Source organism: Myripristis murdjan, chromosome 4, assembly GCF_902150065.1.
Source record: "Myripristis murdjan chromosome 4, fMyrMur1.1, whole genome shotgun sequence".
In the NCBI taxonomy this organism is placed as follows: Eukaryota; Metazoa; Chordata; class Actinopteri; order Holocentriformes; family Holocentridae; genus Myripristis; species Myripristis murdjan.
In genome coordinates, this window is record NC_043983.1 from 15,929,360 (window position 1) to 15,956,578 (window position 27,219).

A 27,219-nucleotide genomic window follows, 5' to 3' on the forward strand; every position below is an offset into this window, starting at 1 on the left:
TTCTTCCTGTCAAGCTGTAACATTCTCATCAAGGCAGGAAACATTTTTTTTTTTCATTCTCTGGTCACAGGAGCTGATGGACTGAAAATTTCCCTGCCAACATAAGCTTTCCTTTTTGTTGCTGTCATCTTTACTTGGAATAAAATAACAATCCTGAGCCTCACTTCTCTGGTGTCATTGCAGTGGAAGCCTACATATGTGCCTGTGTGCACACACTTATTCCTGCAAAGCAAAGACACCAAAATAGTTTTGGTGTGTAGTGGAACCAGGAATTAAGGAAGTGATGGCACAAGAATGTACTTACCGTGGTCGAGGTGCTGCAAAGTAGTAACAGGAGAGCAGGGTCATGCTGGAGGTTGGGCTAAGCCGATTGATGTTGGGGAGCAGGGAGTGGGTTGTGCGCTTGGTGACGAATCTCAGGCCTTTCGTTTTGCAGCCTCGTTTACACATCCTAAAAATCCATTAAAAGAATGGGGCATGGTCTTATCTGTTTGACCTCATTTAATGCATTTTGAGAGTTGAAGAGATGTAGTGGCCGTAGGCAGTGAGCAGGGATTTGATATAGAGTTGAACCTTTGTGTGTGTGTGTGTGTGTGTGTGTGTGTGTGTGTGTGTGTGTGTGTGTGTGTGTGTGTGTGTGTGTGTGGAGGCCTCATCCTCAGGTGACACTGGCCCCCTGGGTTTAGTTGTGCTCCCTCTGTCACCAAACAGGTAACAAAGCCTGTGGTCTGTGCACAACAGAAGTAGGACTGTTGTCAGTCAGGCTGTTCTGCCCCTTATCAGCAGTTCTTCCTACATTCTTAATGATCTCTGGTGCAGAGTGACAGACAGTAAATACATCTGTAGTGATCTGATTTAAAAAAAATAAATAAATAAATAAATAAATAAATAAAATACAGTACTTCTTTACTGCTTTTTTTGTGCTGATGTTCACATCTCTAAATTTAATGTCAGAATTTATGTTTTCACACACACCTTTGAGGCAGTTGATAACCACAGATTTCCTGAACATCCCTCCACCCCTTGGTGTCTGGCATTTTTTGTGCTGCATGGCTTCAGAGGGGCTGTTTTCAGTGCCAGTGCAGCTAGTCAAGACTAAGTGGATGTTTCTGTGCAGAAGTGTTCAAAAAGGCCAAGTTGCACATGAAGACTGGGATCATCATAGCTGTCACATCCCACTAACATGCACATACACGCACACACACACTGTGCTGTGCTGTGCTATGCTCCACCACTGCTCCATCAATTATAAATGACCTGTGTGTGACTCAGGAAAGACACTGCGGTTCCAAACATGTTGTCTCCCTGTCCCTGTTATCGCTTGCTTTCGTTCACTTTCTGGTTCCTGCTCTACTTGTAGGCCCTCTCTTCACATTCCATATTCTGTTTTCTTCACTATTCCGCCTTCCTCTTCCCTGTTGTGCCTTTTCCTGCTGTCCTAGGTAGAGTTAAGTATGGCAAGACAGCATGCCCCACTGAGCAGGTGGAAGGCATTGTGATGGAGAGGTGAAGTCTCCTTTTTGAGGGGGGGTTTGTTCCTCCACTCTACCACAATAACGGAGGCAGAGCAGCTTCTCTGCCATGTGACCCAGTATCAGCCTCATGCAGCGTGACTTTTCAGGTCTTTGTGCAGTGTGTAAGAAGCTTTCAGACACTTCCTCAGTATTAGCCTGACCAGCAGCCCTCATGCAAATTTTTGTTGCATATTTAATGTTTCTGATGGCTATGTTTATGGCTGTCGAGGTATTTGAATATTTGACACAGCATTATGGTCTTGTAAACAACTGTGTCAAGTTTGTTTCTTGAGATCACACAGTGTGAGGAGAAAAGGTACAGATTAGCTCTAGCTGCACATTTTCCCCTTAACCTCTCTGTTCCCATTTTATCTCGCCCTGGCACTGCAGGAGGCTGGTTCTGGGGGTGAGGCCAAAGGACCAGACTCAATGAGTTTCCAGCGAAATGTCCGAGAAGTCAGGGCAGAGCACCAAGGCAAAGGATGGCAAAACAAAATATGCAACCCTTAGCCTTTTCAACACCTACAAGGGCAAATCTCTGGAAACCCAGAAAACTGCAGGTAAGTTCACAGTCCCAGAAATATTTCCCCAGCTACAGTCACATACATAGATAGAAGTCATGCATGCCCTAAAATACCGTGGCTACAATTTTGGGTGAAAATATTGTGCTTGTACTAGTCTGGATACATTACTGTTTGTTGGTGAATGTTTTTGATGAACTATAAAGGCTTCAAGGTGCTTAAGTTGTTGTCCTCACAACACATGCCACATGTCCTCACTTTGCATCTCTCCTCTAAGTGCCATTTTTTCCCTGTTTTGTCCTTTACTTCAGTGGCTGCCAGACATGGGCTCCAGAGTTTGGGCAAAGTTGCTGTCAGCCGGCGCATGCCCCCTCCGGCCAACCTGCCCAGCTTGAAGGCAGAGAACAAAGGCAACGACCCCAACGTCAACATCGTCCCTAAAGACGGCAGCGGCTGGGCATCTCGATCTGAGACAGGGGAGGAGAGGTGAGCTGCATATCTTTGGAGGAAAAAATGCAACCTGATAGTCAAAGGCATAGGGTTTAATTGTGAAAACATTCCAAATGATTAATGACTGAGTGAAGTTATGCAAATGCTAAACTCCGTTATTTCTGTTCACCCTTGTCTGCTCCTACTACCCTGTTTTCTGTCCTACAGGCAACAGGAGACACCCCCACCCCAGAAGCCAGCATCGCTCCAGTCACAGGAGCTTTCTATAGGTGGCGGCCGCTCCTGGGCCAACAGCAAGCAGGCCCAGCTCGACGGTAAGTAGGCTCTCCGCTTACTCCCTTGGCATCTCGCCTATTCATAAAACATTGATTACCGCTGTTAAGAGTCCCATGGTCACATCTCCAGAAGCCGGCTGAAATGGTCACCAGTGCCCCTAACATTTTTATTTTGTTGTTTTGTTGTTTTTTCCTGCCAGTTACCAAAATCTTGTAAAGGCATTCACAGCTGCAAGCTTCAGTTCAGTGCTGAATGCTCGTCTCCTGCGTCTGCCTGTCTTGCTGCACTGTTGTGTGCACTGCTGCAACATTACTGTCTCAGTAGTATGTAGCTTCAGACCTCTGCGCCGGCAGAAATGAACCTTACATCTTTTAAAATTAAAGTTAGAAATGAGCTTTGCAATTTATTTCTGTTTTAATTTTTTAGGCAAAGAAAGGTATAAAATACACTCATACACAGGGCTTAAAGCAAACAGACTACATATTAGATTTTCAAGGATTTTTGAGCCTTTTTGCACAATATGCCATTAATAGTTTTGAAGTCAGTAAAATTTGAAGTCAGTAACAAATGTTTAGATTTTGTTTGTTCATGAAAGTTATAAATAATGCACATACGCATGCACACACACTTAATTTTTTTTATATATAAAAATTTGTTTTTTGGAGCAGAGGCAGGGTGAGGCCTTAACATATACACACGTTGATGTGAGATTACATTAAAGCCTCACCACGTTAATAACAAAATATACGTAACTTACATGCATTTTGTGTCAATGACTCACTTGATTGAGATGCTAACAATGGTGGTAGAGGCAGTATTCCAATTTAATTTGGGCCACAGTCTATAAAAACACAAGTATTTCATCTCAAGCTACAAATACAGTTGTAACATTTAAAAAACTGAATGATCACGAAATTACAATTTCTGTGGAATGACTCAAGTTGTTTAATTAACGTGATTAGTTGAATGCATAATTTTAAAATGTTATATAATGTTAGTTGTTGGTTTTGAACAGCATGCTGCCATTACATCATTGATTGAAGAGTTCATCTCATTAACGTGGGCCCAGCCAGGGAGCCGTGCCCTGCCACGGACACAGTCTGCAGCTAGACCTCACTCTACTGTCTGGTTCTCCTGTGCACTCCTGTACTGTCCTGCTCTGTCCACAGGGACTGAAGCATTAAGGGTTGCACAGAAGTAGCAACTGAATTGTAGTAGAAATGAGCAGATTAACATAACGTGTCATTGGGTAGTATAATTTGAACCGTGTTTATTAACAGCATTGAATAAAGTATTTTCATTTTTTTTATTTAAACTGCAGTTTTTGAAGTCACCTCAATGCCATGATTAGGCATTGAGTCTAGCTAACTGCTGAGCAAGCTTACATTAAGGAGCATTGACAACTAACAAAATTGCTAAACACAAAAATATTCAACTTTTTCTCACCCCCTGCCATGAACTTATAACTTTCCTCTACATTACATGCCTATAATACTGAGACTGACTTGATCAGTGAAAGTTCTCAGGTGCGGTCGTCTAAGCTGGAGTTAGGGCCAGATGAATGGTAAGCGTGGCTAATTGAGTCTCCCATGCCTGTGGCTCCCCTGCCTGCGAGGCAGTTTAAATCAGTTTGGCTACAGGAGTTTCCCTACATTATGACAAGAGGATAATACACTACAGCTTTTGTGCTCAAGTAGACATTACAACATTTGCAGGATTTGTGTTTCTGTATTTTATGTTATTTATTCTACTGTTACGCCCAAGAGTACACCACAGCAGTCACGACAGATAGGGGAGAGAAAAGACAGTGTGAGGCAGCCTTGAGAGAATAGTGAAGCACATATAAAGAAAGAGTGATGTGGCATAGATATATACACTTAATTTATATGTGCTTCACTGTTCTCTAGACTGCCTCACACTGTCTTTTTCTCTCTCTTTTTTTCCCACATTTGACATGTAAGAATTTTGGCTCCTAAAACTTATTTGGCTTGCAAATATTTTGGGTCTTGGAGATTTCTTTTTTGTGTAGATTCCTGCTCATGGTCCTTGACTTTTTTAAGTAGGCGGGTGTGAACACCATTTAGTGAATTTGTCATCAGAGTCCAAACAACTATAAATGAAACAGTATTTTTTGTGAGTCACTGTCGCATTATATAATAACCTTGTGATGCCTGTATTACTAATGAAGCGGTTGTTGTGTTGTGGTCATTGTGCAGGAGCCCCTCGTGTGAGCAGCCACTTCCACCAGGAGTTTCCCAGCTTGCAGGCAGCCGGTGAGGGGGAGAAAGGAGACGGTCAGGAGGAGGAACCGTATGGACCCGGTCCCAGCCTCAGGCCTCAAAGTATGGCCACCTGCTGGCATTTTTCACTGTCTATTGATTGTTGTCTATTGCATGCTCTCACTGTAGTCTCCCCTTGCCGTTAGATCAGCTCAAGCAAATCAATGTATGATTTCCTCCTTTCTTGCTAGATGTTGGCAGTTGGCGAGAGGGAGGGGGGAGGAATCTGAACGCTGCACCCAGCCCCCCTGAGATGGACAGCAGGGCACCGGAGGAGGGTAATACAGGCCTTGGTACCTCCTCACCCCCCGGAGAAGCTGATGAGCCGTCCCGAACACTAATCAGTGATGGCCAGAGGGAGAAGAGAGATAACAGGGAGAGGCTGCCTCCTTCTGGCCCCTCTCAGCCTAAACTCAATGGGGGGCAGCAGTCTCCTGCTGGTGTGCCATCACACTTCCACGCTCCTTTCAGGAGCATGATGCCACCTTATGTAAGCCTCATCCTGACTTTCTAAACTGACCCCATATGAGCCTATCAAAACTATCTATGACTGTTTATTGTACTGGCCTGATGATGGTGTGCTTGTGTTTTAGATGTTCCACGCCTATCCTCGAATGTCCTTTGGCCCTGGACAAGGAAACTTCAGATATCCTGTGGCACAAGATGGAGCCAAGTGAGTTCACATGCAAAAGGCCAAACCACAGCATTAAGGATGCACTTAAAAATAAAATTCTTGGCAAAATTGCAGAACTTTCATTTATTTTTATAAGTTATTTTAAAATGTATCATTGCACAAAAGTACAAAAAAACTTTTATTTTGGATTCTTGCATTTCAGTGAAACAAGCTGTTAATACATCTATTCAGCATTCAGATTAAGTTCTTTAGAGGATATTATTCCAAAAGGCACAATAACTGAATACCTAAAAGTAAATGAAAAGCGAAATATTGTAACTTTGAAACATCACAAAACTGAACTGGCTGAAAACAAAATGTTTATAATGTAAATTTTGGGATCAGAGTGCATGGGTAAACCCAAATGCTCCATCACAGAAAGCAGTTTTCATCTTCCAAGGCGATCAATTCCAGGAATCATTGTTTTTTTCCTCCCAGTAATGCTGTTTGCTTTGGCTCTGTCCCAGCAAAATTTCTTTTCATTCTCAGACTATTGACACAGATGGAGTCTCTGTGTTGTGAGTGTGATATTTAGGTTTCTAAGCACTGAAGCTGTGGGAGCCCTCTTTCTTGTATTAATAATATTATTATTATTATTATGATTATTTTTTAATGATTATTTTTGTTCATCTTTCTTTCTTACTTCTCTGCTAAAAGTATTTGGTTCTCCAAAATTGTAACAGCTACAGCCACCAAAATCACATCATAGGTTCCAAATCTCACCCTATTCACAGGGAACAAAAATGATATCAATTGGCCAGATGATGGCGCTATATTTAACAAGTCGAAAAATGCCGAAACAATGCATTGGAGATTGGGAAAAATCATCATTTGTCATTAATCTCTGGCCTCTCATATCAAAGAGTTGTCAAAGGATTTTCAAGGATTTTATTTTTAGGATTTTTTGTTTGGCCACAGTGTTTATCTAAAATTTGCACAAAACACTCACTTTCAGTACAACAGCCATAATTCATCAACTGTTTGTCGAATCATGTCGTTCAAATCATGATGTTTCCTGAGTGTATGTGCCAAAGCCGCTTATATTCCAACCATAGTTGACGCTATAACAGTAAAAAGTTTACATCTCAGAATCTGTGTGTATTTGAATAATTTTTTCCAGTGTGTTATAGGGTCATCTCCAAGACATTGAATAACACTTGGACATGATTAGCAATAAGGGCCGTGGTTATAAACATAAACATTCATTGTCACTCAAATTGCAGTCCAAACTTCAAAAAAATCATCAGTATTACACATTAGGTCCTAGAGAGCTAATATATTATCAGCACATCCATATATGTATGATAAAAGTTTGCTACACTGCAACCTGTGGTCAGTTCAGTAGTCCATCACTCTGTACCTCTCAGTGATATTGAACATTTTACTATAACTTGAACTGTAAACACAACATTTTCTGTATTGATTAATGTTTGATCAGACATCACCAAAGTATTTGACGATACACCTGAAATCAGCAGAATGTTTTTTTGTTCACAATTTTATCACCAACATTTTGGCTGTTGTAAGTGTTTTCAGTTTAACAACATAAAAGTAGTTGTTAGGTGTGTTGAAAACCGTGTCTCCCCTGTGGTGCAGTCAGTAAGTCACTTTCTCCGGGGATACAAAAGTCCATGGTTTGATTCCCTAGGTGGCCAAGTCCTACTTGCCAACAATGTGGCAATTCATGTATATTGCATGTTTTCAACTGCTTCTGGAGGTCATGTTAAGTCAGAGATTGCCTGCTGTGCTTTGACCCCATGATTTGCCGTTTGCTATATCTATATGTATTTTTTTAATCTTATTTAACATTGTTGTAGTAGTGTCTGCGTGCTGATTGTGGTGTGATTTGTCTAGGTGGTAAATTAAGTATGTAGTGTCGACACTCTTTGATAATGTGCCTCCATGATATTTCAGCAGGCCAAATTTACAAACTGTACGTCTTCTGTCTGTATCAGAAACCGTGAAATAGCTCCATACTGCTGACATTTTTGCATGGCAGACACACAGTGTCAGAGAGGCACAGTGCATTGCGTGACATGAATAGGAAGCACCATCAGCTGGAGCAGAGCAACATAAACACCAAAACACTGCTTTCTGTGCAATGGGGCCCTGTCAGAATTTAATAAATGGATAATTGATTCTTCCTCATAATTTTCATTATTTTCATCTTATCAGCAGATCACCAACAGATGAACAAAATTTTAGTGCATCCCTTCCATGTTTTATCACAAAAAATGAGCTGAATAATGAACCTAGGACATCTTCCTAAGAAATGCATTGAAGCATACCGTTGATACCAATATAAAAGATCCATTAAATGCCTTCAGCCCAGTGCACAAATTTAGTAAATTTAGCTTTGTTGTGGGACCCATAATAATGCACACATCAGAGCACCTTATATAGACTGAATTGGACATGTGAAATAGAGCAGTTTGTAAATGCACTCGACCCACTAAAAATGGTTGTAGAGACCAACCAGTTAGAATTAATGACTCATTTTAGTCCCATGTTAACCCTTTATCTTCTTTTTCTCTGTGTTCAGGGGCCCTCGGTCAGGACGGCCTCAGCAGGGGCCCCCTCAGTCCTGGCTCCAGGACCCAGACAGGCCTTCCATCATTAGCGCCACAGAACTCAAGGAGCTGGACAACTTGGACACCGATGCTGATGAGGGCTGGGCTGGTCAGTAGCTCAGGGTTGACTATGGATGGCATTGCTGAATTTGTCAATTATTCAAGTTGATACTTACATAAATGATCAGCCTAGAGGTGTATGCTTAGAAAATGGAAAAGGCCACTCTCATCCTCAAACTCTATCCCTTCTTCTCTCCAGGAGCTCAGATGGAGGTGGACTACACTGAGAAACTAAACTTCAGCGATGATGAGGAGAACCAAGCTGCTAAAGAAAAAGGGGACAACTGGTGAGTCATTAAAATCTCTCCACTGCTTATCATTATTGCATCCTTTTATTTCTTAAAATATCTTGAATTCACTGCTCAGTTTCCCCACCTCACAAATGAAGGCCCTGAGATGGATGCAGCAGACTTGTCTTAGTTATACTTAGAATCAGAATGGAGCTAACACAAGACAGTTGCATGATATAGGGTCACACTAGTTGTAGGAATGAATGTAATGAGACCTCCATATAATGCAGGCAAGACATGCTGTGTGACAGAAGACTGAACACCCTATAAATATATGTTCAGAGTCCAGGGATTGCTCCACAGCAGTGGCGTTGCCATAGCTTGTTGATATGTAAAATACAAATCCTTTGATACAAGGTGAAAGACAATTAATGACACATGCTAAATACAGCAAGGCTCATACGTATCTTGAATCCTAGTATTTGCATGGTGTTCTACTAGTGCATAACCATGTCCAGCTGGGTTAAAATTATTAAATAAAAACTAAAACATAGCCAAAATAGTTTATTATAATATGGATGCTGTTATTAAGTTGCATCTTAAGTTAAGCATTTTTTTAAATCATTTTTTATATAAATTGACCAACAGCTTAGGAAGGAAGCCAGAGTGCTCAGAGTTGGGCTTGGTGGTGCTCTTTTGTGTGAAATAGGCTTCTTTGTATTAAGACAAAAGAATGAACTTGTTAATACATGCAGTGAGAGGGATGAAGCTGCAGACCTCTGGGCCTACATCAACATTAGATTTTAATTGACACTGTTATTGTCACTCCCTCACGATAACCCCAGGAAAGAAGAATCCACTTCACACTTGATCAGACACTAAGCCCTAGGGATGTGACTTCAAAATGACTAATATGAGCTTGGCTGTTGAAACTGTGGAAGTCCTCACATTTCATCTTTTATACTGTAATTTGCAATATAATGAGGACTGTTTTCTTTCCTTTGAATTTTCATAGATTAGGCTAAACTATTGAATACATACTGCATGGACAATTGCCAGTGCATTTTCAAATGGTTAGAGGCAGCTTTCAACCATTCATGGTTAGAATACCTGTTTTGTCAATCAAATGCATATCAAACCTTGAGTGCTGTACCTTGTTTTGTTCAGAAAAAGTGGGGCTTTCCAGTCAATATAATCTTACAAGCAAGTGGACACATATGAGAGCATGATGGATGAAATAAAAATATGTGGGTTTTTCTGATTTGGTGGGTTTCAGTGCCATGAATGCTGTTAAAAGCAGTGTAGAGTATATGGGCAACACTCCAAACAATCAATAAATCATCGTGGTACAATCAGTGTGAAAAGCAGCTCGCAATAGCAAAAATCTGTGTGCTTATTTTATTTGCTGGAAAAAAGCATCAAATCATTTGAATTAATATTGGCAAACCCCGTAAATTTGTGACTGTCCTGCCAACTCCTCATGTGACTGACACACACGTACATACAAACAAACAGGGAGTGACAGTTTAGCTTTCGCTTTCATGATGTAGGCTACGCTCAGTTGGCACCTTACATCAATGGTGTGAGAAACAACTCACTATGACAACAAGCAAAAAACCGTCCAGACCCTCAGCGCGCCTGCACAGGTCCGTTATTTTCCAAAATCAACAAGACTGACTCAAAATCCAAAAAGTTCCAGAATTTCCCTGGTTGGGATCAATAAATTCTATCTATCTATCTATCTATCTATCTATCTATCTAAAATGGCTGCTTCACATGAACAACATTAGAGTAACTAAAAGATTTGCTGAAAATTTATTTTTACAACTGTGAAGAGTGTTGGTTTGGCATTTCCTGGTAGTACACAGACAGTGTCAACCTTGATGGGCTGCAACCTGGACATGTACTGTGTGTGTGTCCCATTAAACATCCCTTGCAGGTTGTCCGTGAGTGAGTGACCACAATTTGAGAGAGAGTGAGAGAGAGCTTAGACACCAGCATAAACATTGACTTGACTAACTTTGTTTTTAGGGAATGGATGGGTAAAGTGGAGCGTATGAGGTCCCGAACATCAGACAGTCAGGAAGGCTGGAAGGAGGGTTCTGAGGATCGTGGAAGTACCAAAAGCTCATGGGCTGACAGTGTAGACCCCAGAGCACCATCTCCTGGCAGTATGGGGCAGTACAATAAATCAGGAGCTCCACAGGACTATCAGGTAAGGGTTCATCTGGTGTCCATTACAAAAGTTTCCTGTTACCTTTGTACTTAATGATGTACAGTGTTGCAGGTGGACTGTTCTTTAAGTCAATAGTTTTTGTAATTTATCCATCCTCCAGGCTGGTGGTCGTACAGTGGGTGGCGGCGCTGCGCGTGGGACCAAACCACTGGCCACAGCACCACCTGGTGCTGATGAAGACTCTGAGGCCTGGCGACAAAAGCGCAAGAAGCCCTCAGAGCTTTCTGAAGCTGTGGAACGAGCAAGGCGGAGAAGAGAGGAAGAAGAGAGGCGGATGGAGGAACAACGCCTCGCTGCCTGTGCTGAAAAACTTAAACGTCTCAATGAGAAACACCGCCCGGCAACTGAGAGCAAACCTCCTGAGACCACCAATGAGGAGGCTGGAGCTGTGCATGAGGAAACACCCCCACTATCAGCTCCTGCTCCTGCTTCAAGTCCTACAGCTTCAGTGCCAATTTCACAACCCCAGGCCCCTATCATGCAAGCTCCTCTACCAGACAGGGAGAGAGAGAGGGTGGAGCGAGACAGGGAGCGGATAGAGAGAGAACGGGAGAGAGTTGAGCCCAGTGCTGAGGAGGAGGGGCACTTTGTGCCTCGCCAGCCCAGCCCACCTGTCCAGAGACCTGTGGCTGTAGCTCCAGAGCCTCAGAGGGAGGGAGAGGGCTCCTTGGGTGAAGTAGGCCCCCTGGTGGAGGAGAGCCAAGCTGACAGGACAACAATGCCTGTTCGAGACTATTTCAACATTGACGACAACAGAGGTGAGCCTGTCTGTGGAGTCCTTTTGAAAAGTTGCATGTTTTTATCAATAGTAGTTCGAACTGACTGCTGTCCTTCATTTTGTCATACCTCTCTGTCAGTGAAACATGCACTTTGCCTTGGGTAGGTTGTATTGGTTTTTTTTTTCTGTAATTATTATATAAAACAATTTTTTCCACAGTGGATGAGCCCCACCTCGCTCTGACTCGTATGGACCCCCCCAGTGGAGAGGAAGTCCCTGTAGGACCCCCAGAACTGGAAGGAGAGGCAGGGGCCGCCATGCGTCCCGCTCTCACCTCGGGCTATTCCAAACAGTTCCAGAAATCTCTGCCTCCTCGCTTCCTCAGACAACAGGTGTGCTGATGGCCTGGTGGGCTGTGGTTGTATCCACGCTGGGGATTTTTTGTGGATTCCCAAGTGTCCCAGCAAAGTGGATAGTTTATTTTACTTTTATTTCATCTAGATAAAGTAAATAATACAGAACGAACAGAATTTATAAGGATGACTATTCTGATAAGGTTAAGTCTCCTAGCTGTTAATCTCCCCGTTGAAAAGAAAATGACAGACAGCAAGATCTTCATAGATATGGGTCCTTGAGATAAAACAGACCTTTGTAACTGTAGAACCAGTAATATGTGGATGAGTGCATTGTGCTGTGTTCAAAACAAGCAGAAGCAGAGAGACAACCAACAGTTTGAGCATCTTTACACCCTTAAAACAAATTTCCTCATTGAGGGTTATGATTAGTGTTAGATAGGCTAACTTTTATCTGTCTAATCACTAATCATCTGCCAACCCTCTTCATCTTCCAGGAGCAGATGAAGCAGCAACAGTGGCAACAACAACAACAGCAACAGCAGAGTGGGGGTTCTGTGTCGCCCTCAGGTGGTGGTGGAGTCCCAGCTTCCCAACAGCAGCAACAACAACACCGCTCCATGTATCAGCCCATGGGCCCCCATCATCAGCACCTGGCTTCCATGGGGTTTGACCCCCGCTGGCTCATGATGCAGTCATACATGGACCCCCGCATGATGTCAGGGCGACCACCCATGGATATGCCACCTAACATGCACCCTGGTAGGGTTACAAATAATGTATAGAAAAGAAAATGTTTCTAATGGTTTTGTTGCATAATTATTTGATTCTTTTTATTCTGCTAATCCCAATTTGTCAGTGGTAATGACAGAAGTCCCAGGCATCCTGTTCATGATGACTCCATTCTGTTGTTTTCAGGGAGGATGCCTCCTAAGCAGATAGTTCGCAGAGAGCCAGGAGACAACTCTAGCTCCAGCTCTGACTCCTTTGACCACTTGACCCGGCCGATTCGCGACCATGGCCTGCCCTCGGAGTCACGCATGGTTTGGGGGTCTGACCCGTACACTCAGTCAGAACCCTTACCTTCTGTCACTCCTCCTAAAGGACGGGATGATAACAAGGAGCCTAGGTTAAGAAGCACTCTATATCAAAAGACTCATGAATTATGAATCTTTCTTGTGAATTTGTTCTCTGGATATGATTCTAATTCCTACTTTATCATCTACAGGCTAGACTCTGGTTTGGATCTAGACAGGGGTCTCCAGGCTGTGTATCCTCAAGACCACAGTGCGTTGGACTCTCGCAAAAGTGACTTCTTCCGAGACCCTACAGAGTCCCTATCAGCATTTGCCCAGGGTCCAGAGGATGCCCCGGGGCCTCTAGACAGGGCTCATGTTGGCTCGGGCTTTGACCCTGAAGAGCCAGGCCTACCCACTGGTGAAGAGGTGGAAGCCCTTGGTCAGGCAATGCTCCAGAGGAGTGTCTCCCAGGGCTCCAACCACTCCCTCAAACTGGATGAACCCAGGTTTGATGGGCTCCCTCTGGGGACAAAATCACTAGATCTCCAGGACACAGGGGAGAGGGCTGAGGATAAGGCCCGTAACGAGCCCTACTCCCAGGCTGTTGTGACAAGCAATAGGGCTACACCTCCTGCTGATGGACTCCACAAACAAGAGAAGCTGCCTCTGCCTGCCCCAAGTAAGCAGAAAGCTGAGCTGCGTTGGGGTGGGAGATCTGGGGCTGGACGTAGGGAAGGACCAGGGGGTGAGAGACCTGTTAGGAGGTCTGGGCCAATAAAGAAACCTGTTCTGAGGGACATGAAAGAGGAGAGGGAGCAGAGGGAGGAGAGAGAGAAGCGCCATGAGAGAGGAGAAAGAGGAGAGAGGCCCAAAAAGGATCTGGCAACAAAAGCTCCCTCTGCAGCTGCTGCTGTGTCTGAGGGCTCCAGGTCCCAGAGTGAGGGAAAGAGAGAAGTTAATGAGGTTGAGGAAACACCATCAGGCCCTCAGAGAGCCAGAGACTCCCAGCCTTCTTCTGGGGCTCCCACCTCTTCCTCTCAGGAGGAGAAACCAGACAAACCACCCAGCAATGACAAACATCCAGAACCTAAACTGCCCTCCCGGAAAGAGTCCAACCTCCCTCCACGTGCCTATCGACGAGAGGAGAGGGAGAGAGAACGTGAGAGGGAGAGAGAAATGGAAAGGGAGAGAGAGAGAGACTGGCCTGCTGACTCGAGTTTCAAAGGACGTGGTCGAGGGGAGTATTACTCCCGTGGAAGGAGCTACAGAGGTACCTACAGTGGGCGGGGCAGGGGCAGTCGGGGCCGAAGCAGGGGGGAGTACCCTTACCGGGAGCCTCGATCGCGCTCTGATCTACCTGCTGCTGGAAGTGCTGCTGCATTCCGCAACAGGGAGGAAAGTGAGACACGCAGTGAGAGCTCTGACTTTGAGGTAATGCCCAAACGCCGGCGACGCCGTGGTTCTGATACAGATTCTGAAAGTGAAGGTGGAAGGGAGTCTGCCAGTGATACTGGGCCCTCAGACCGTGAGCCTAGCACCAAACCTAACCGACCACTCAGACGAGAGCTTCCAGGGGAGGCCCGGTCTGGCCCACACAAGCCTGGCTTTGGACCTCCTCACATGGGAGAGAAAGTTGGATCTAGAGGGGATGATGAAAGCAGGCCCAAGCCAGGGTTCCTTCCTAAAGGGGAGCCTTCTCGGCGAGGCAGGGGAGGGTTGTACAGTAGACGAGGAGGAGCAAGGGAGCGCGGAGGCCCCCGCTCAGCCCCACTTAGACGGCCAGCAACCCGAGAGTCCTCTTCTCAGTGGCCCTCTAAACCTATGGAGACATTCAGGCCCGAGGACACTGAGTCCACATCTTCAAGATACGACAATCCTCCCACTGACCGACGCCCCCCAAAATATGAGGGCAAGAAGTTTGGGGAGGGAGCTCCTCAAAGTAGTAGAGAAAGGCCTCGTCGGCCCAGACCAGCAAGGCCCCCCAGGCAAGACAAACCTCCCCGCTTTCGACGGTTGAAGGAGCGGGAGGCTGCAGTGTTGGCTGGTGGAGAAACAGTTCCTAGTCCCCCTGCCCCTCTACCCCCAGTACCTGCTGCTGCTGCTCCTGCTGTCCCTGGCTCTGCCCCTGCACCCATCTCCCTCTCCCCAACCCTGTCTAGAGCTCCAGGAACCCCCATCACCGTGCCTGCAGAAGTGGGGGCCACTGTGCCTGCCCCCGACCTGCCCTCACCTATAGAAGCACCCTTGCCTGAGACTAGCACTCCCACCATCACGGCCATTGGTACCAAGTCCCCTGACCTGTCCAACCAGAACTCTTCAGACCAAGCCAATGAGGAGTGGGAAACTGCTTCTGAGAGCAGCGATTTCAATGAGCGGAGGGAACGGGAAGAGAGGAGGGGAGCACTGGAGGCTGCTAATGCTGCAGCTGCCTCATCCCCTCCTGCACCTGCACCCCCACAGGGCTCTGTGACGCCCAGTAAAACTCCTCCCGAGGCAGGGATGACCCCAAAACGTGAAGGAGCTCCGTCAGCAAAGAGGAGTTTCTCCAGCCAGAGGCCGACAGAGAGGCAGAACCGTAGAGGAAACAGTGGAGCCAAACCAGGCCGCAGCTACACAGGGGGCAAGGGGGAGAGAAGGGGAGGGGCCAAAGCTGGCCGCAGAGGGTGAGTTTGAAACAAATAGGCTTTTGTCTGTTCTGAAGCATTTACTTTGTCTGCTTACACCAGCACTTGCACAATGAAGTTGACTCATTGAACTCAGTATGTCAGAATAACCCTGCAGGCCTTTTTTCTCCCCCAGTAAGCCTACTTTTGATTAGTGCTAAGACTTTTACTGGCAGTTTACTCGTTGGGCTGAAGAGCACTCATGCAGTTTCCTGGTAGTGTTTTCCTGTAAATTCTGTTGGTTGTGCCTGGCCAGATTGTCCTTGGTTGTTGATAGATTCTTCACTTGAAGGTCAATTGCTGTCTTCTGTCTTCATGCTGTAATTGGCCATCAAAGTGTTTGGTGCAGAGATAAATATAGAGTCAACAGGGGTATATTTAGACTGTTAACCTCTGTGTTCTTTCTGCTGGAGAAGAGAATGACAACATGTTCTCTCTGTCTAATGTCTCAACTCAAGAGATGTTTTTTTGCTCATCTTTTTTATATGTTGCAGTGAAATGTCAATTTTTCAGGCAAAAACACAAATCAGAGTTAATGTCATCAGAAATGTTCTCTTCAGGTTTTGATACTTAAATTTGTTGCAACCGCTCCAGTGGCTCTAGTCTCATCCTCCTCTGTAGGCTGAGGGAGTGTGACTCTAACACCACGTAATGGTGACATGAGAGTCTTACATGTCAAATTCCATGCCAGATACAAAGAACAAGCCATGGATTATGAACATAAAGGTCTCTTTCTCCTGCCAAGCTTCCTCACCTGCCCCCTTTTCACTAAATGTAATTAGTATGATAATAAGGATGTTCATGATAAGGAGGGAATTGAGAAACTTTGCATAATGGTAGCATTGGTATTTCAGACCAGCAAATGTCTCACACTTGCCACTAAGAAAAGTTGTTATTCCCCTTTTCCCTTTCATTCACACTGTCACAACACACGCATTGCTCTGCTGCATGAATGTGAGGCAAGCTGAAGTTTAAAAACAGCAAACATTTGTTAGGCTGTTAACCAACATTTTCTTGTATGGAGAAAATGTCAAGCAAAACACCATTAGGAAAAAAAAAATTTGGGTGTAATGTTTTTTTTCCTTATTTGCACAGGGGTGTAGGCCTGTTTCATGGACTGTGATTTTCAAACAAATGTTTTTTGGAGATTGTCACAATTTGTAAACATTAAGTCACTGACTTACTCAAATTAGTGTCAACTTGTTCAAATGACATATGGAGGTATTTCAAGTTATCACTGTAAGGTGCTCTTATCCAAAATAACAACAGTGGTGGTGGTGGTGGTGGTGATGATGATACTACTACTAATACTACTACTAATAATGATGATGATGATAATAACAATACATTTAGACATATTTTAAGAAACTCAAGGGCACAGGAGTCTTGTTAGGCTTGACCATGATGCATTTTTGAGTTAATGCAATTAGTTGTGACAGGATTTGACAGGTTTCTCAACCTGTAGCATGTAAACCCTCAGGTGATGTTTCAGGCCCTACTTTGTTTCTCTATCTAATGTGTGCCTCCGTGTCTCTCAGCCCTGCAGCTCAGCAGAATTCGGAGGCGACGATAGCAGCAGCAGGTGGAGCATCCCAGAGACCTGCTAAAGAGCAGCTGGCTCGACGCAAAGATGAGGCCAAGCAGGCTGCTAAGAAGCCCAAGGAGAACGCTCTTTCTCAGTTTGACCTCAACAACTATGCCAGTGAGTGAAAGTACCTTAAGCATACACAGGCATACCCATCTCTCACTGATATCAGGGACCTTGGCCTTGCCCATGAAAATTGATAATGAAAATAATCTCTATCCCATATAGGTGTTGTGATCATTGATGACCACCCAGAGGTCACCACCACAGAGGATCCCCAGTCCAGCACCAATGATGATGGCTTCACAGAGGTGGTCTCCCGTAAGCAACAAAAACGCCTGCAGGATGAGGAGAAACGGAAGAAGGAGGAGCAGACCACTCAGGTGGGAGGAGGGATAAGACAAAAATTCATTACCATTTTGATGAGTCATGTCATTGATACACTACTAATATAAACACTGCTTCTACAGAACTGGGGTAAGAAAGGCTCTGGTGAGAAAGGCAGAGGAGGTGGAGGGAAGCTGCCTCCTAGATTTGCTAAAAAACAATCATCACAGCAACAACAACAACAACAACAACAACAACAACAGCAGCAACAGCAGCAGCAGCAGCAGCAAGCCTCACAGCCTCAGCCTCCAGCAGCTCCTGCCCCACAGCCCCAGCCCCAGCCACCCATCTCTGCCCCCCAGCATCCTCACCCTGCCCCTTCCCAACCCGCTGCCTCGCCCCAGACTCTGGAAGGAGCTGTGGCACCAATGTCCTCCATACCTCCTGCCACCGTGGACTTTACCTCCAAGAGCCTACCCCCTGCTCCCACCCAGACTCACAGCACACTGGGTACGGAACTGTGGGAGAACAAGGTAGCAGGCTCCACTGTCCTTCCTGACGTCAAGAAGCGTAAGTAATACGTATTTTGTATTCTCTATGAGGGCTGGATAGTTAATCAGAATATTATCAAAATCACAGTATGGCCAAATGCAATATCCCAAAGGCAGGAGCTGTAATTTTTTTTGATAAAAGTAAAGTCTCTGACAAAATACCATCATAAATCAAGGATTGTGGTGGTACAGAGATGCATTCCATTCGCATCTTCCAATCATAAGAAAATATGTTTGGTACAGATGCCATCATCATTATTTTAACAGTTTTTGAGTGAAAATGAAAATTATGTTTATTTGCATTCCCACTAAAATTGTAAATCATATCACAGTAAACGTAATAGGAATGTGCTTTGTTTGCTTGTTTGTTTTTGTTTTTTAATATACATCAGCGCTGCTCATATTCAGCCTATTATATATTAAGCAAGTAATAATGTAAAATGGCCTGTATATTTTAGCAATAAAATAATGCATACATCGGTAATCTGAAAATGTTATGTGTATATTTCAGTTGGTCCAATCAGCCCTCCCCAGCCCCCCTCTGTGAGTGCCTGGAACAAACCTCTTACCTCCTTCACTGGAACTGTCACCTCTGAGGTACGTCAAGTATATCTCACTTTCTGCTATAAACTTCCATTATCCTCTAGACTCTTACAGCAGTGGGTGAAAGTGAAATGTTACCTTTTTGTTGAAATTGTCCTTCATGCCCACAATAAAGTAAAATGTTGCCATTTTGATTGTTTTTCCAGGGTGTGAAGCCTGGAACAGAGGGCAGCGTGGAACTGGGAATAGACAGTATCCAGTTTGGAGCGCCATCGTCTGCAGGCAGCACTGACAGTGATGGAGTACCAGCCTTGCTAGAAACTGGACCTGACAACAAACTACCTGCTCCCAAAGAACAGAGACAGAAACAGCCCCGCGCTGGACCAATCAAAACACAGAAGGTACCTCTGCTGTTTATCTTACTGAACAATGTTGTTTGGTAATGATTGTGTAAAGTCTCACTCTACTTAAAACCTTATGTCTCTCCTCCTCAGCTTCCTGAGATGGAACCAGTGGAGACCAAGGAGTATAAGCCCGGTCCCATTGGTAAGGAACGCTCTCTGAAGAACCGTAAGGCCAAAGACGCCCGTGGAGGGGAAGGCGAGGGGATGGAGGGAGGAGTGCCTGGAGGAGGAGTCAGCAGAGCCACAGACTCCAGCCCTCCTACCAGTGATGCCACCGTACCAGAGCTAGGAGGAGACATTGAGGGCATGATTACGGTCCCTTCAGCAGAGTACACCAGCAACTCCAAGGTATACCACCGTGTCACTACCCTGCAAACAAACTTGTTAGGGTGCTTTCACGCCTATTGTTAATTTGCTCTGGTCCATTTCATTTCCTATCGATAGGTAGGATTATGGTCTCATTTGTAACAAACTGCACTATGGTTTACTTAGAATCAGATTGAGTTCTTACTTTTCAGGTGGGCCTGGATTTGGTCCTTAGCAAAGTTTAAATGCATGTTTCCACCTCTCCAAATGAGCCTTCATAACCGACTAATTGCACCATAGTTAAATTAAAGTGGACCAAATGGGGCAATTATGAAAGAACCTCTACTTCCCCGTGCAGCACATAATTTTAGTCATTCTGATCAGTCAAAGGCATGTTCCTGCTGTGTTGACATTAAGCACAGGTAGCTGTGCTTTGTGAAAAATAAAATCAGTAGTTCACTGTGCTACCCTTTTTGGGGCACTAGCTTGTTGGTGATCTTTTTCGGTCTGTTCTTCCTTCACTTCTTTTAGCAGAACTTGTGCAAAACTTGTCACATAGCACATTTGTGGGAAGCTGCTGTGCATAATTCCAATAGGTTGTTGTTTGCTGTCATTATTGGCCATTCAGTGATTCTGGCTGCATCAAACAACCATAATGGTCATGAAGAACTTGGATAATTTTGTGTTTGTGTCTGCCCTTGTACACTATGCATGTATGTCTTCCCCCTCAGGAATCTGTAACTGACTACACCACGCCCTCCTCCTCCCTGGCGGACAGTGTTCCAACAGGAGGGAGCAAAATGGAAGAGAGCCTGGTGGCCAATGTGAGTATCCATCCTAACAAGGGCATGCACAAATCCTATTTGAACAAATCCATCAAATAGGGTTGCAATAACTAATAAAAGTAATGTTATACCTCAACACTTGACATTGCAGGAAGCTAGCATGTTCATAAATACAAATACCTTTAATCCCTTTAGGTGGCTTTACCCCACTCCTTGCCGCTGCCTCGGAGAGAGACCCTGCAGCAGAGCTCCAGCCTCAGCACCGTCTCCCCTGCTACTGTTGACCTCACACTGAAGGTGAATAGATGCACACCCTAAAGACGTATTTAAATTCTAGGTGGTATTCACAGCAAGGCTGTCAGCTTGATTAAGTATTTAATCCCAAATTAAAAATTGAAAATATGCCATACATGTAATGTCTTGACTTCATTTATCACTTGTTCCGCTCACTATTTCAGATGGAATCAGCCCGTAAGGCATGGGAGAACTCCCCAAGTCTAGTGGAGAAGAATTCTCCAGTCACCTCCTCTTCCTCTCCCATCACCTCCTGCGCCTCCTCCTACTCTTCCTTCTCCTCGGCCTCCATGCCACAGATCCCCGTGGCCTCAGTTACCCCCAGCACCTCACTGTCAGGTAACGCTGCCCTCTAACTGCATTCATATGCACTACAATATTTGCCCACTGGCAACTTGTTTACCACAGTACTGCTGAGATTCTCTAGTACAATATGTGATTTTCCCATTGTGCATCTAGATTCAGTGGTATCCAAGCCTCCATTGTAACTCCTAGTATTTACTCATGAGTTTCACTTTTTCCTGCAGGCTCTGGGACTTATACTACGTCGTCCCTGAGCACCAAGACCACCACGGCCTCTGACCCTCCAAACATCTGTAAGGTGAAGCCCCAGCAGCTGCAGGGTGGCAGCTTGTCTTCGTCTAGCAGTAGCAGTAGTAGCAGCAGCTTCTCCCAGCTGGGCTGTGTGCCTCCCCTCCTACCCCAGCAGCAGCAGACCCCACAGGTCTACGTCTCGCAGTCTGCAGCAGGTGAGAACATTGTACTGAACAGCTGCATCAGAGATCTGATACCAAAGGAAGCAAGCCAAATTGATATGATTGTGAATGAACATAGTTTCCAGATGACGTTGTATTGATTTGAGGTGTTTTATTTTCAATAAATGCTACTTAAACAAAATAAACGTGTGATACCAAATGTTGCCAACACACATCAAGTGCACGTCACAGCCAGAAACATATTATGTTTTCTATGCACTATGTCCACAATCTATTGGTTAATGTAGGTGAGCACTCTTGAATATAAGAGTTTTGTGGGAGAATTAGTGCAAAACCTCTCAAACAAATTCTCTTTCATCACCACACAGACGGTTCCCTACACCTTCTTTAACTCCAAATTGCCATCTTGTATTTCTATGCCTCATTCTCAGCAGTCAAGGCAGCTTCACCTTCAGCTGTTAGCAGGCTGTTTCAGTGCAGAGCCACCCAGTGGGACAGCAGCTAGCTGTTGGCTTATTAGCCTCTAACAGAGAAAGCGGGACCAGAAGCATACCCCACATTATTACCAGTCCACTGTTATTCCAGCCTAATAAAGCACACTCATTTAGACAGGCGGGTCAGAACACACTCGCTGTGTCTGTGGAGTCAGAGTAATGGCGCTTTTCCACCAGCATCTACTCGGCTCTACTCAGCTCGCCTCGGTTTCGGTCATTTTCCATTACAATTGAGTACCACCTCATTGTCTGTGAAGTCGTCATAGCAAGGCGGCTCCACCACCAAGCACAGAAAAGTCTCCACCTCTTCATTTGACCACGGTACCGGTTTGCTTGCCATTTTCCAACTTTGCCAACTTCAGTGATGATCAATGCACACGGTCGCTGTTTTCTTTTAAAAATGCCCGGTTTAGTTTTCATGAACGAGTCGCTCTCATGTGTCATCGCTCCCTGTACAATCAGTGGCCTGCACTCCGTTTACATCACATTTTCGGCTCGACTCAGCTCGCTTGGAACCCCGGCCGAGTAGGTACTAAAATAGTAACTGGTACCAGGTAGTACCACCTAATGGATAACCTTACAAACCGAGTAGAGTCGAGCCGAGTAGGTGCTAGTGGAAAATTGCCATATGGGAAGTAGAAGAGATTCAGTCCATGAGCCGTGCCACTAAACGAAGAAAACTAAGCAGCTTAGAGTCAGAGCGAAGGTGCAGATAGATCATCTCAGTGAGCTCTAGTCATCATGTAGCTGCGCAGCCTAATTTTCTAGCATGGAATTATTTGAGTCTTATTTTAACTAACAGAACAATTTACATTATAATGTGTTGTCATGTAAATCACTGGATTATTCTTCTGGATTATTAAACTTCATGCCTCCACCAAAAGGATTTCATCACTATCATTTCACATGGCTATAATCCCACTTTAACATTAGGAATTCTGCCTGGCATTTCCCAGTTTATGGCTTTGGCCAGGGTACCAAAAGGTTCTGCCTACAGTATGGGAATACTGCAGGAAACTGAGATTAAAATGCTGTGTGATTTCTTACTTGAATAAAATTCCAAAAAAAATGATGCAGACAAGAATATTTCTTAAGATAAAATTGGGGTTTTAAATCTTGAATTATCTGTCTGTCCAGGTTCTGCAGCCCAGATTCCAGCTTTCTACATGGACACTAGTCACCTCTTCAGCACCCCCCACCCTCGTTTAGCACCCCCCTCCCTGGCACAGCAGCAAGGCTTCCAGCCTGGCCTCTCACAGGTAGGATTAACTAGTAGAAATCAGGAACACAAAACAGGCAACTAATTGACAATAAAATGGAGGCATATGTTTTTTTAAAAAAATCATTAAAAAACACTTTGCCTCTATTGTAGTTGTGATTTGTAAATACAGAACAGGTGTTTTTCAGGTATTTTACAACAGCAATTCAGAATTCAGGACTGACACCACCAAGGTTATAATTAAATGTTTCATCCCTCATGTTGTCTGTGTTCCTCATCTCCATAGCCAACAGCGGTGCAGCAGATTCCTATCCCTATCTACGCCCCTCTACAAGGACAGCCTCAGCACCAACACACACACCAGGCCCAGCTAGGACTCAGCACTGGACCTCCTGTCTCCCAGCCACAGGACCTGTTCAGCTCCTCACTGCAGCCTTACAGGTAACACCACAGATGCTCAGTTGTTTCACAGCTGAAAGATTTGGTACTTCTGAAGACTCAGTACCCTGTTTTTGAGGAATAGGGAATGCTGACTCTCTGTGACTCTGCCCACCTCCCCACCCACCCCTCAGGTCTCAGCAGGCGTTCATGCAGAGCAGCCTGTCGCAGCCCTCCATGATGCTGTCAGGACCCTCCCTGCACAGCTACCCTGGTGTACAGGCACCAGAGCTGGGCAAGCCTCAGTCCAACCTGGCCTATCAGCAGCCCTCCTCCACCCAGCACATTCCCATTCTGTTTGAGCCCCAGCTCAACCAGCCCTCTGGCATGGGAGGCTCCCAGCTTATTGACACCCACCTACTGCAGGTATGTGTTCACACCGCTGGACGCTCACTCAAGAAATATGTTACACTGTTGTAAAATATTGCGTAACATTTTGTTGTGAGTAGCCTTGACACTGATTTATATTTATGCATTTTAATTATCTCATGTGTATATATTCCTTCTGACACTGTGTGTTTTGCTTCAGGCTCGACAGGGAATGAATCAGCATTCAAACATGTACTCAGGGCAGGTGCAGCAACATGGCCAGAGTAGCTACTATAGCAACACCCAGTCCCCCAGCTCTGCAATGCAACAGGTAACACACGCATAGATACAGATGTCTGATGTCCAGAGACTTCTGGAGTCGCATCATACATGACAGCCATTCTGTGTATAACATTTGTGTCTTGTCTGATCCAGGTGACAGTACCTCTCCCTGGGTCCCAGCTGTCCCTGCCAAACTTTGGTTCAGGAGGAGGTCAGCCCCTCCTGGCGCTGCCCCCCACCCCTCCCCAGGCCCAGCCGCCCAGCATCAACCGACAGCCCCCAGTTTCCCAGCCATACCGGGGCATCATGGGCCCCAACCACAACATGATGCAGCCTCCCACCAGCAAGGTATCGTGTGCCTCCCTCTGGCTCAGTATTCATGTTTATTTAGCGTTAAAGGTCAAGCTCTGATGACTTTTTGTGTTTGGCACATGGCAGATGGACATGGATCTTAAACTGTTCAGCAGTGGGATGGATGTGAAGCCTGGAACCCCTCCTGTCAGCGCCAGGAGCACCACCCCAACCTCCAGCCCTTACAGGTATTACACACATAGCACCTACTGTGTCCCCACAAGGTCACTTAAAACAAGAGTAAATGTGCTAGTAGCTTGATACCCCATAGATTTGCCCCTTTTGCCCAAATGAAATTGTTGCGCCATGTATGAACACTGTTCAACCCTCAGGAAGTGATCAGCATCTAGGAGTAGAATGCTACCTGTCTCTAAAAACACAGAATGTGAATGCTCCATCCAGAGAAAGCTGGACACACCTCTATTTGGTCTTTGCCCTCTATTGTGGCTTTGGTGGAAAGGCTGGACTAATTTTGGGCTGTGTAAAATTTTCTGGACCCATGCGAAGTGCAAAGCTCTTCTGTAGCATATACACTCGTTGACACATGTTCACAGGATTACAAAGATGATTTTAATATTACTTTCCCTCTCCTCTCCCTACAGAGCAAGCTCCACCTCCCCAGTAGCCAGTCCAGTAAAATGAACAGTATGCTGTACCAGAAACAGTTCCAGCCCAGCTCTGCAGGCATGAGAATGACCCAGCACTTCCCTGGCCAGTTCAACCCACAGGTTGTACAGATGTACTGATGTGTCATCATGGGTTTATCTAATGGATTCGAGATGACACAAAAGGCTTTACTAACAATCATTATTTTCTTGTTTGTTTGTTTTCAGATTCTGTCTCAGCCCAACATCGTCTCTCCTCTGGTGCGACCTCCTCACGCTAACTCCTTCGCTGGAGGTGTCCAGCGCTCCCCCATGGGCCCTCCCATGTCTCCCAACGTGGGCGGTGGCCTGATGCCTCATCCCCGACCCCAGCACCCACAACACAGCCAGCACCCTCCACGAGGACCCCCGGGGCCCTCCCTTGCACCCAGAGGCACACAGGCGGCTCTGAAGGCAGAGCAGGACCTCAAGGTGAGACGAACATATTTGTGCACCCGTTGATTCTGTTTTGTTGATTAGGGAGATCAGAGCTTTAGGTGTTTGCCCAGTGAGTATTTGGCTGATGCTTTTCCACGCCCCTCCCCGCAGGCAAAGCAGAGGGCTGAAGTGCTCCAGTCCACTCACAAGTTCTTCTCAGAGCAGCAACAACAGCAACAGCAACAGCAGCAACTCAAGGCCCCTCAAGTCAGCAAGTCATCTCGCCTTGATCAGAGTGGAAAGCCTCCCCTCGACACCTTGGCCCCTAACCATCAGTCGGGGGGCGATCGGCCAGAGTCTGACAAACCCCCCCTGTCCACGGGCAAGCCCATACGGACTGGCCCCATCAAACCCCAGGCCATCAAGCCAGAGGAGGGCAAGTAACGAGCTGTACACCCTCTTCAGATGGCAAGTTGGATGGATGGAAGAGGAATAGAAGAGAGAAAATCCAGCTCTATTCACTCACTCACCCCCACATCAACTCTGGGGAGAGAGTGGGGCGCATTAGAGGGGGGAGAGGAGGATGGGTTGGGGTAGAGATCCAAACAAGAATGGTTACTGACAGTGGGCACTGTCCTGTGTGTACATAACCCTCTTCTCTCTCCCCCTTCCCTGCCTCACTTTTTGGTGGGGACATTTGAGTTGGATTCTTCCATCACATTTAAATGGGGATGAGACAGCTGCACAAGTTGTTGCATAAAAAAAGTCTACTGTGATGGTAGATAACAAGGGGAAGAGTTGAAAAAAGAAAAAAAGATGAGATTCGCTGCTGAGTTTGCCATTTTTATAGCTCTGATTTACGTTCCTTTCTTTTTTTTTCCCCAAATAGGATCACACATATAGGGCAGATATGTTTTGTTAACGAAAGAATGAATCAATCTTGTTTTTGTAGTCGGACATACAATCTTATTTAAGGAGATGTCATTTTAGTGAAGCACAGATTGTGTTTCCCCCCCAATCCTCCCATCATTACTAATCAAGAGATTGTGTGTGTGCATGTGCATTAAAAGCTCTGCACCACTTTACCAAACGTATGCACACACGAACTCGCGCAACGGTTTCAAGAATATTTACTGAATGGAGACACGAAATCAGAAATTCTGTTGTCATTTTGTTTTTTGTTTTCCCAGAACGGAAATGTGAAATTGCAGCAGTTGATTGATTTTTGGTGATTGATTAGTCTGCCTGTGAGCCTTTGCTCCTGCCTTCTGCTCTCATCTCCTTGCCTGAGAATACTGATGTGCTTGTGTGTATGTGTGCTGCGTGCATGTGTGCGCGCTGGGTGGGTGTGTGTGTGTGTTTGTGGTATAAACAGGGGAAAGCTTGTAGCTGGAATGTCTCCTGTATATTAGCCAAGGAAACGCAGCGCAGAGATGATGTCACGGAGCCTTTAAGGATTCCTGTTGCAGTGGCAGCAGAGTTTTGAGTGGAGTTAAAGAATTGTGTGGAAATGATCACTACGAACAGGCGTTCCAGTTTAGGGCCTACTCTCTCACACCCTTTCACCGCTTTCACGCCCATCCTTGCTGTCTCACCACACACATACACACACTTCACTGTAAAGCACCCAGACCTGCTGCTATTGACTGAGTTCAGTGCCCTTAGCTAGGATATAGCAGGATAGGGCTACTTAGAGGAATAGAAAGGGTGAGGACTTGATTTTCTAAACAGTAGAAAACTTGAGTGTTTGTATGTGAACCCTCACAAACAAAGGGGGGAACAAAAACAGAGCGGATAAAGAGAAATTTAAAAAAACAAAACAAAAAAAAAAAAACATGAAATGAGAAGCCTCAAGTTCTGAAGCGTTTGGGCAGAAGGACACTTATTGTTTTGTTGTCTTTATTGATGAAAGGAGAGCAATCAGTCCTGTCTTCTGTCTCTGCCTCACCTCCGCTGGCTCTCCCACCCACAATGCTCTCATCTTGGGGTTACGGTGACAAGGGTCCTTCAGAAATGTACAGTAGTATGCAC

At 45.3% G+C, this 27,219-nt stretch overlaps 1 protein-coding gene across 1 annotated transcript; it reads left to right on the forward strand.

Annotated features, from left to right (window-relative positions):
• Positions 1 to 1,959: 1,959 nt before the first annotated feature.
• On the forward strand, positions 1,960 to 27,065 carry prrc2c (proline-rich coiled-coil 2C). Its single transcript, XM_030048943.1, is given in 34 exon segments — positions 1,960 to 2,074; positions 2,347 to 2,521; positions 2,693 to 2,799; positions 4,978 to 5,103; positions 5,232 to 5,530; positions 5,634 to 5,713; positions 8,256 to 8,392; positions 8,543 to 8,630; positions 10,605 to 10,788; positions 10,910 to 11,567; positions 11,747 to 11,919; positions 12,378 to 12,642; positions 12,799 to 13,009; positions 13,109 to 15,562; positions 17,101 to 17,264; positions 17,376 to 17,530; positions 17,618 to 18,044; positions 18,537 to 18,622; positions 18,775 to 18,969; positions 19,063 to 19,320; positions 20,010 to 20,102; positions 20,259 to 20,360; positions 20,522 to 20,696; positions 20,885 to 21,106; positions 22,705 to 22,826; positions 23,073 to 23,227; positions 23,359 to 23,590; positions 23,754 to 23,864; positions 23,969 to 24,163; positions 24,254 to 24,354; positions 24,769 to 24,779; positions 24,782 to 24,894; positions 25,000 to 25,242; positions 25,360 to 27,065. Coding segments are annotated over 34 exon segments (8,505 nt in total). The 3' UTR covers positions 25,633 to 27,065.
• Positions 27,066 to 27,219: the final 154 nt, after the last annotated feature.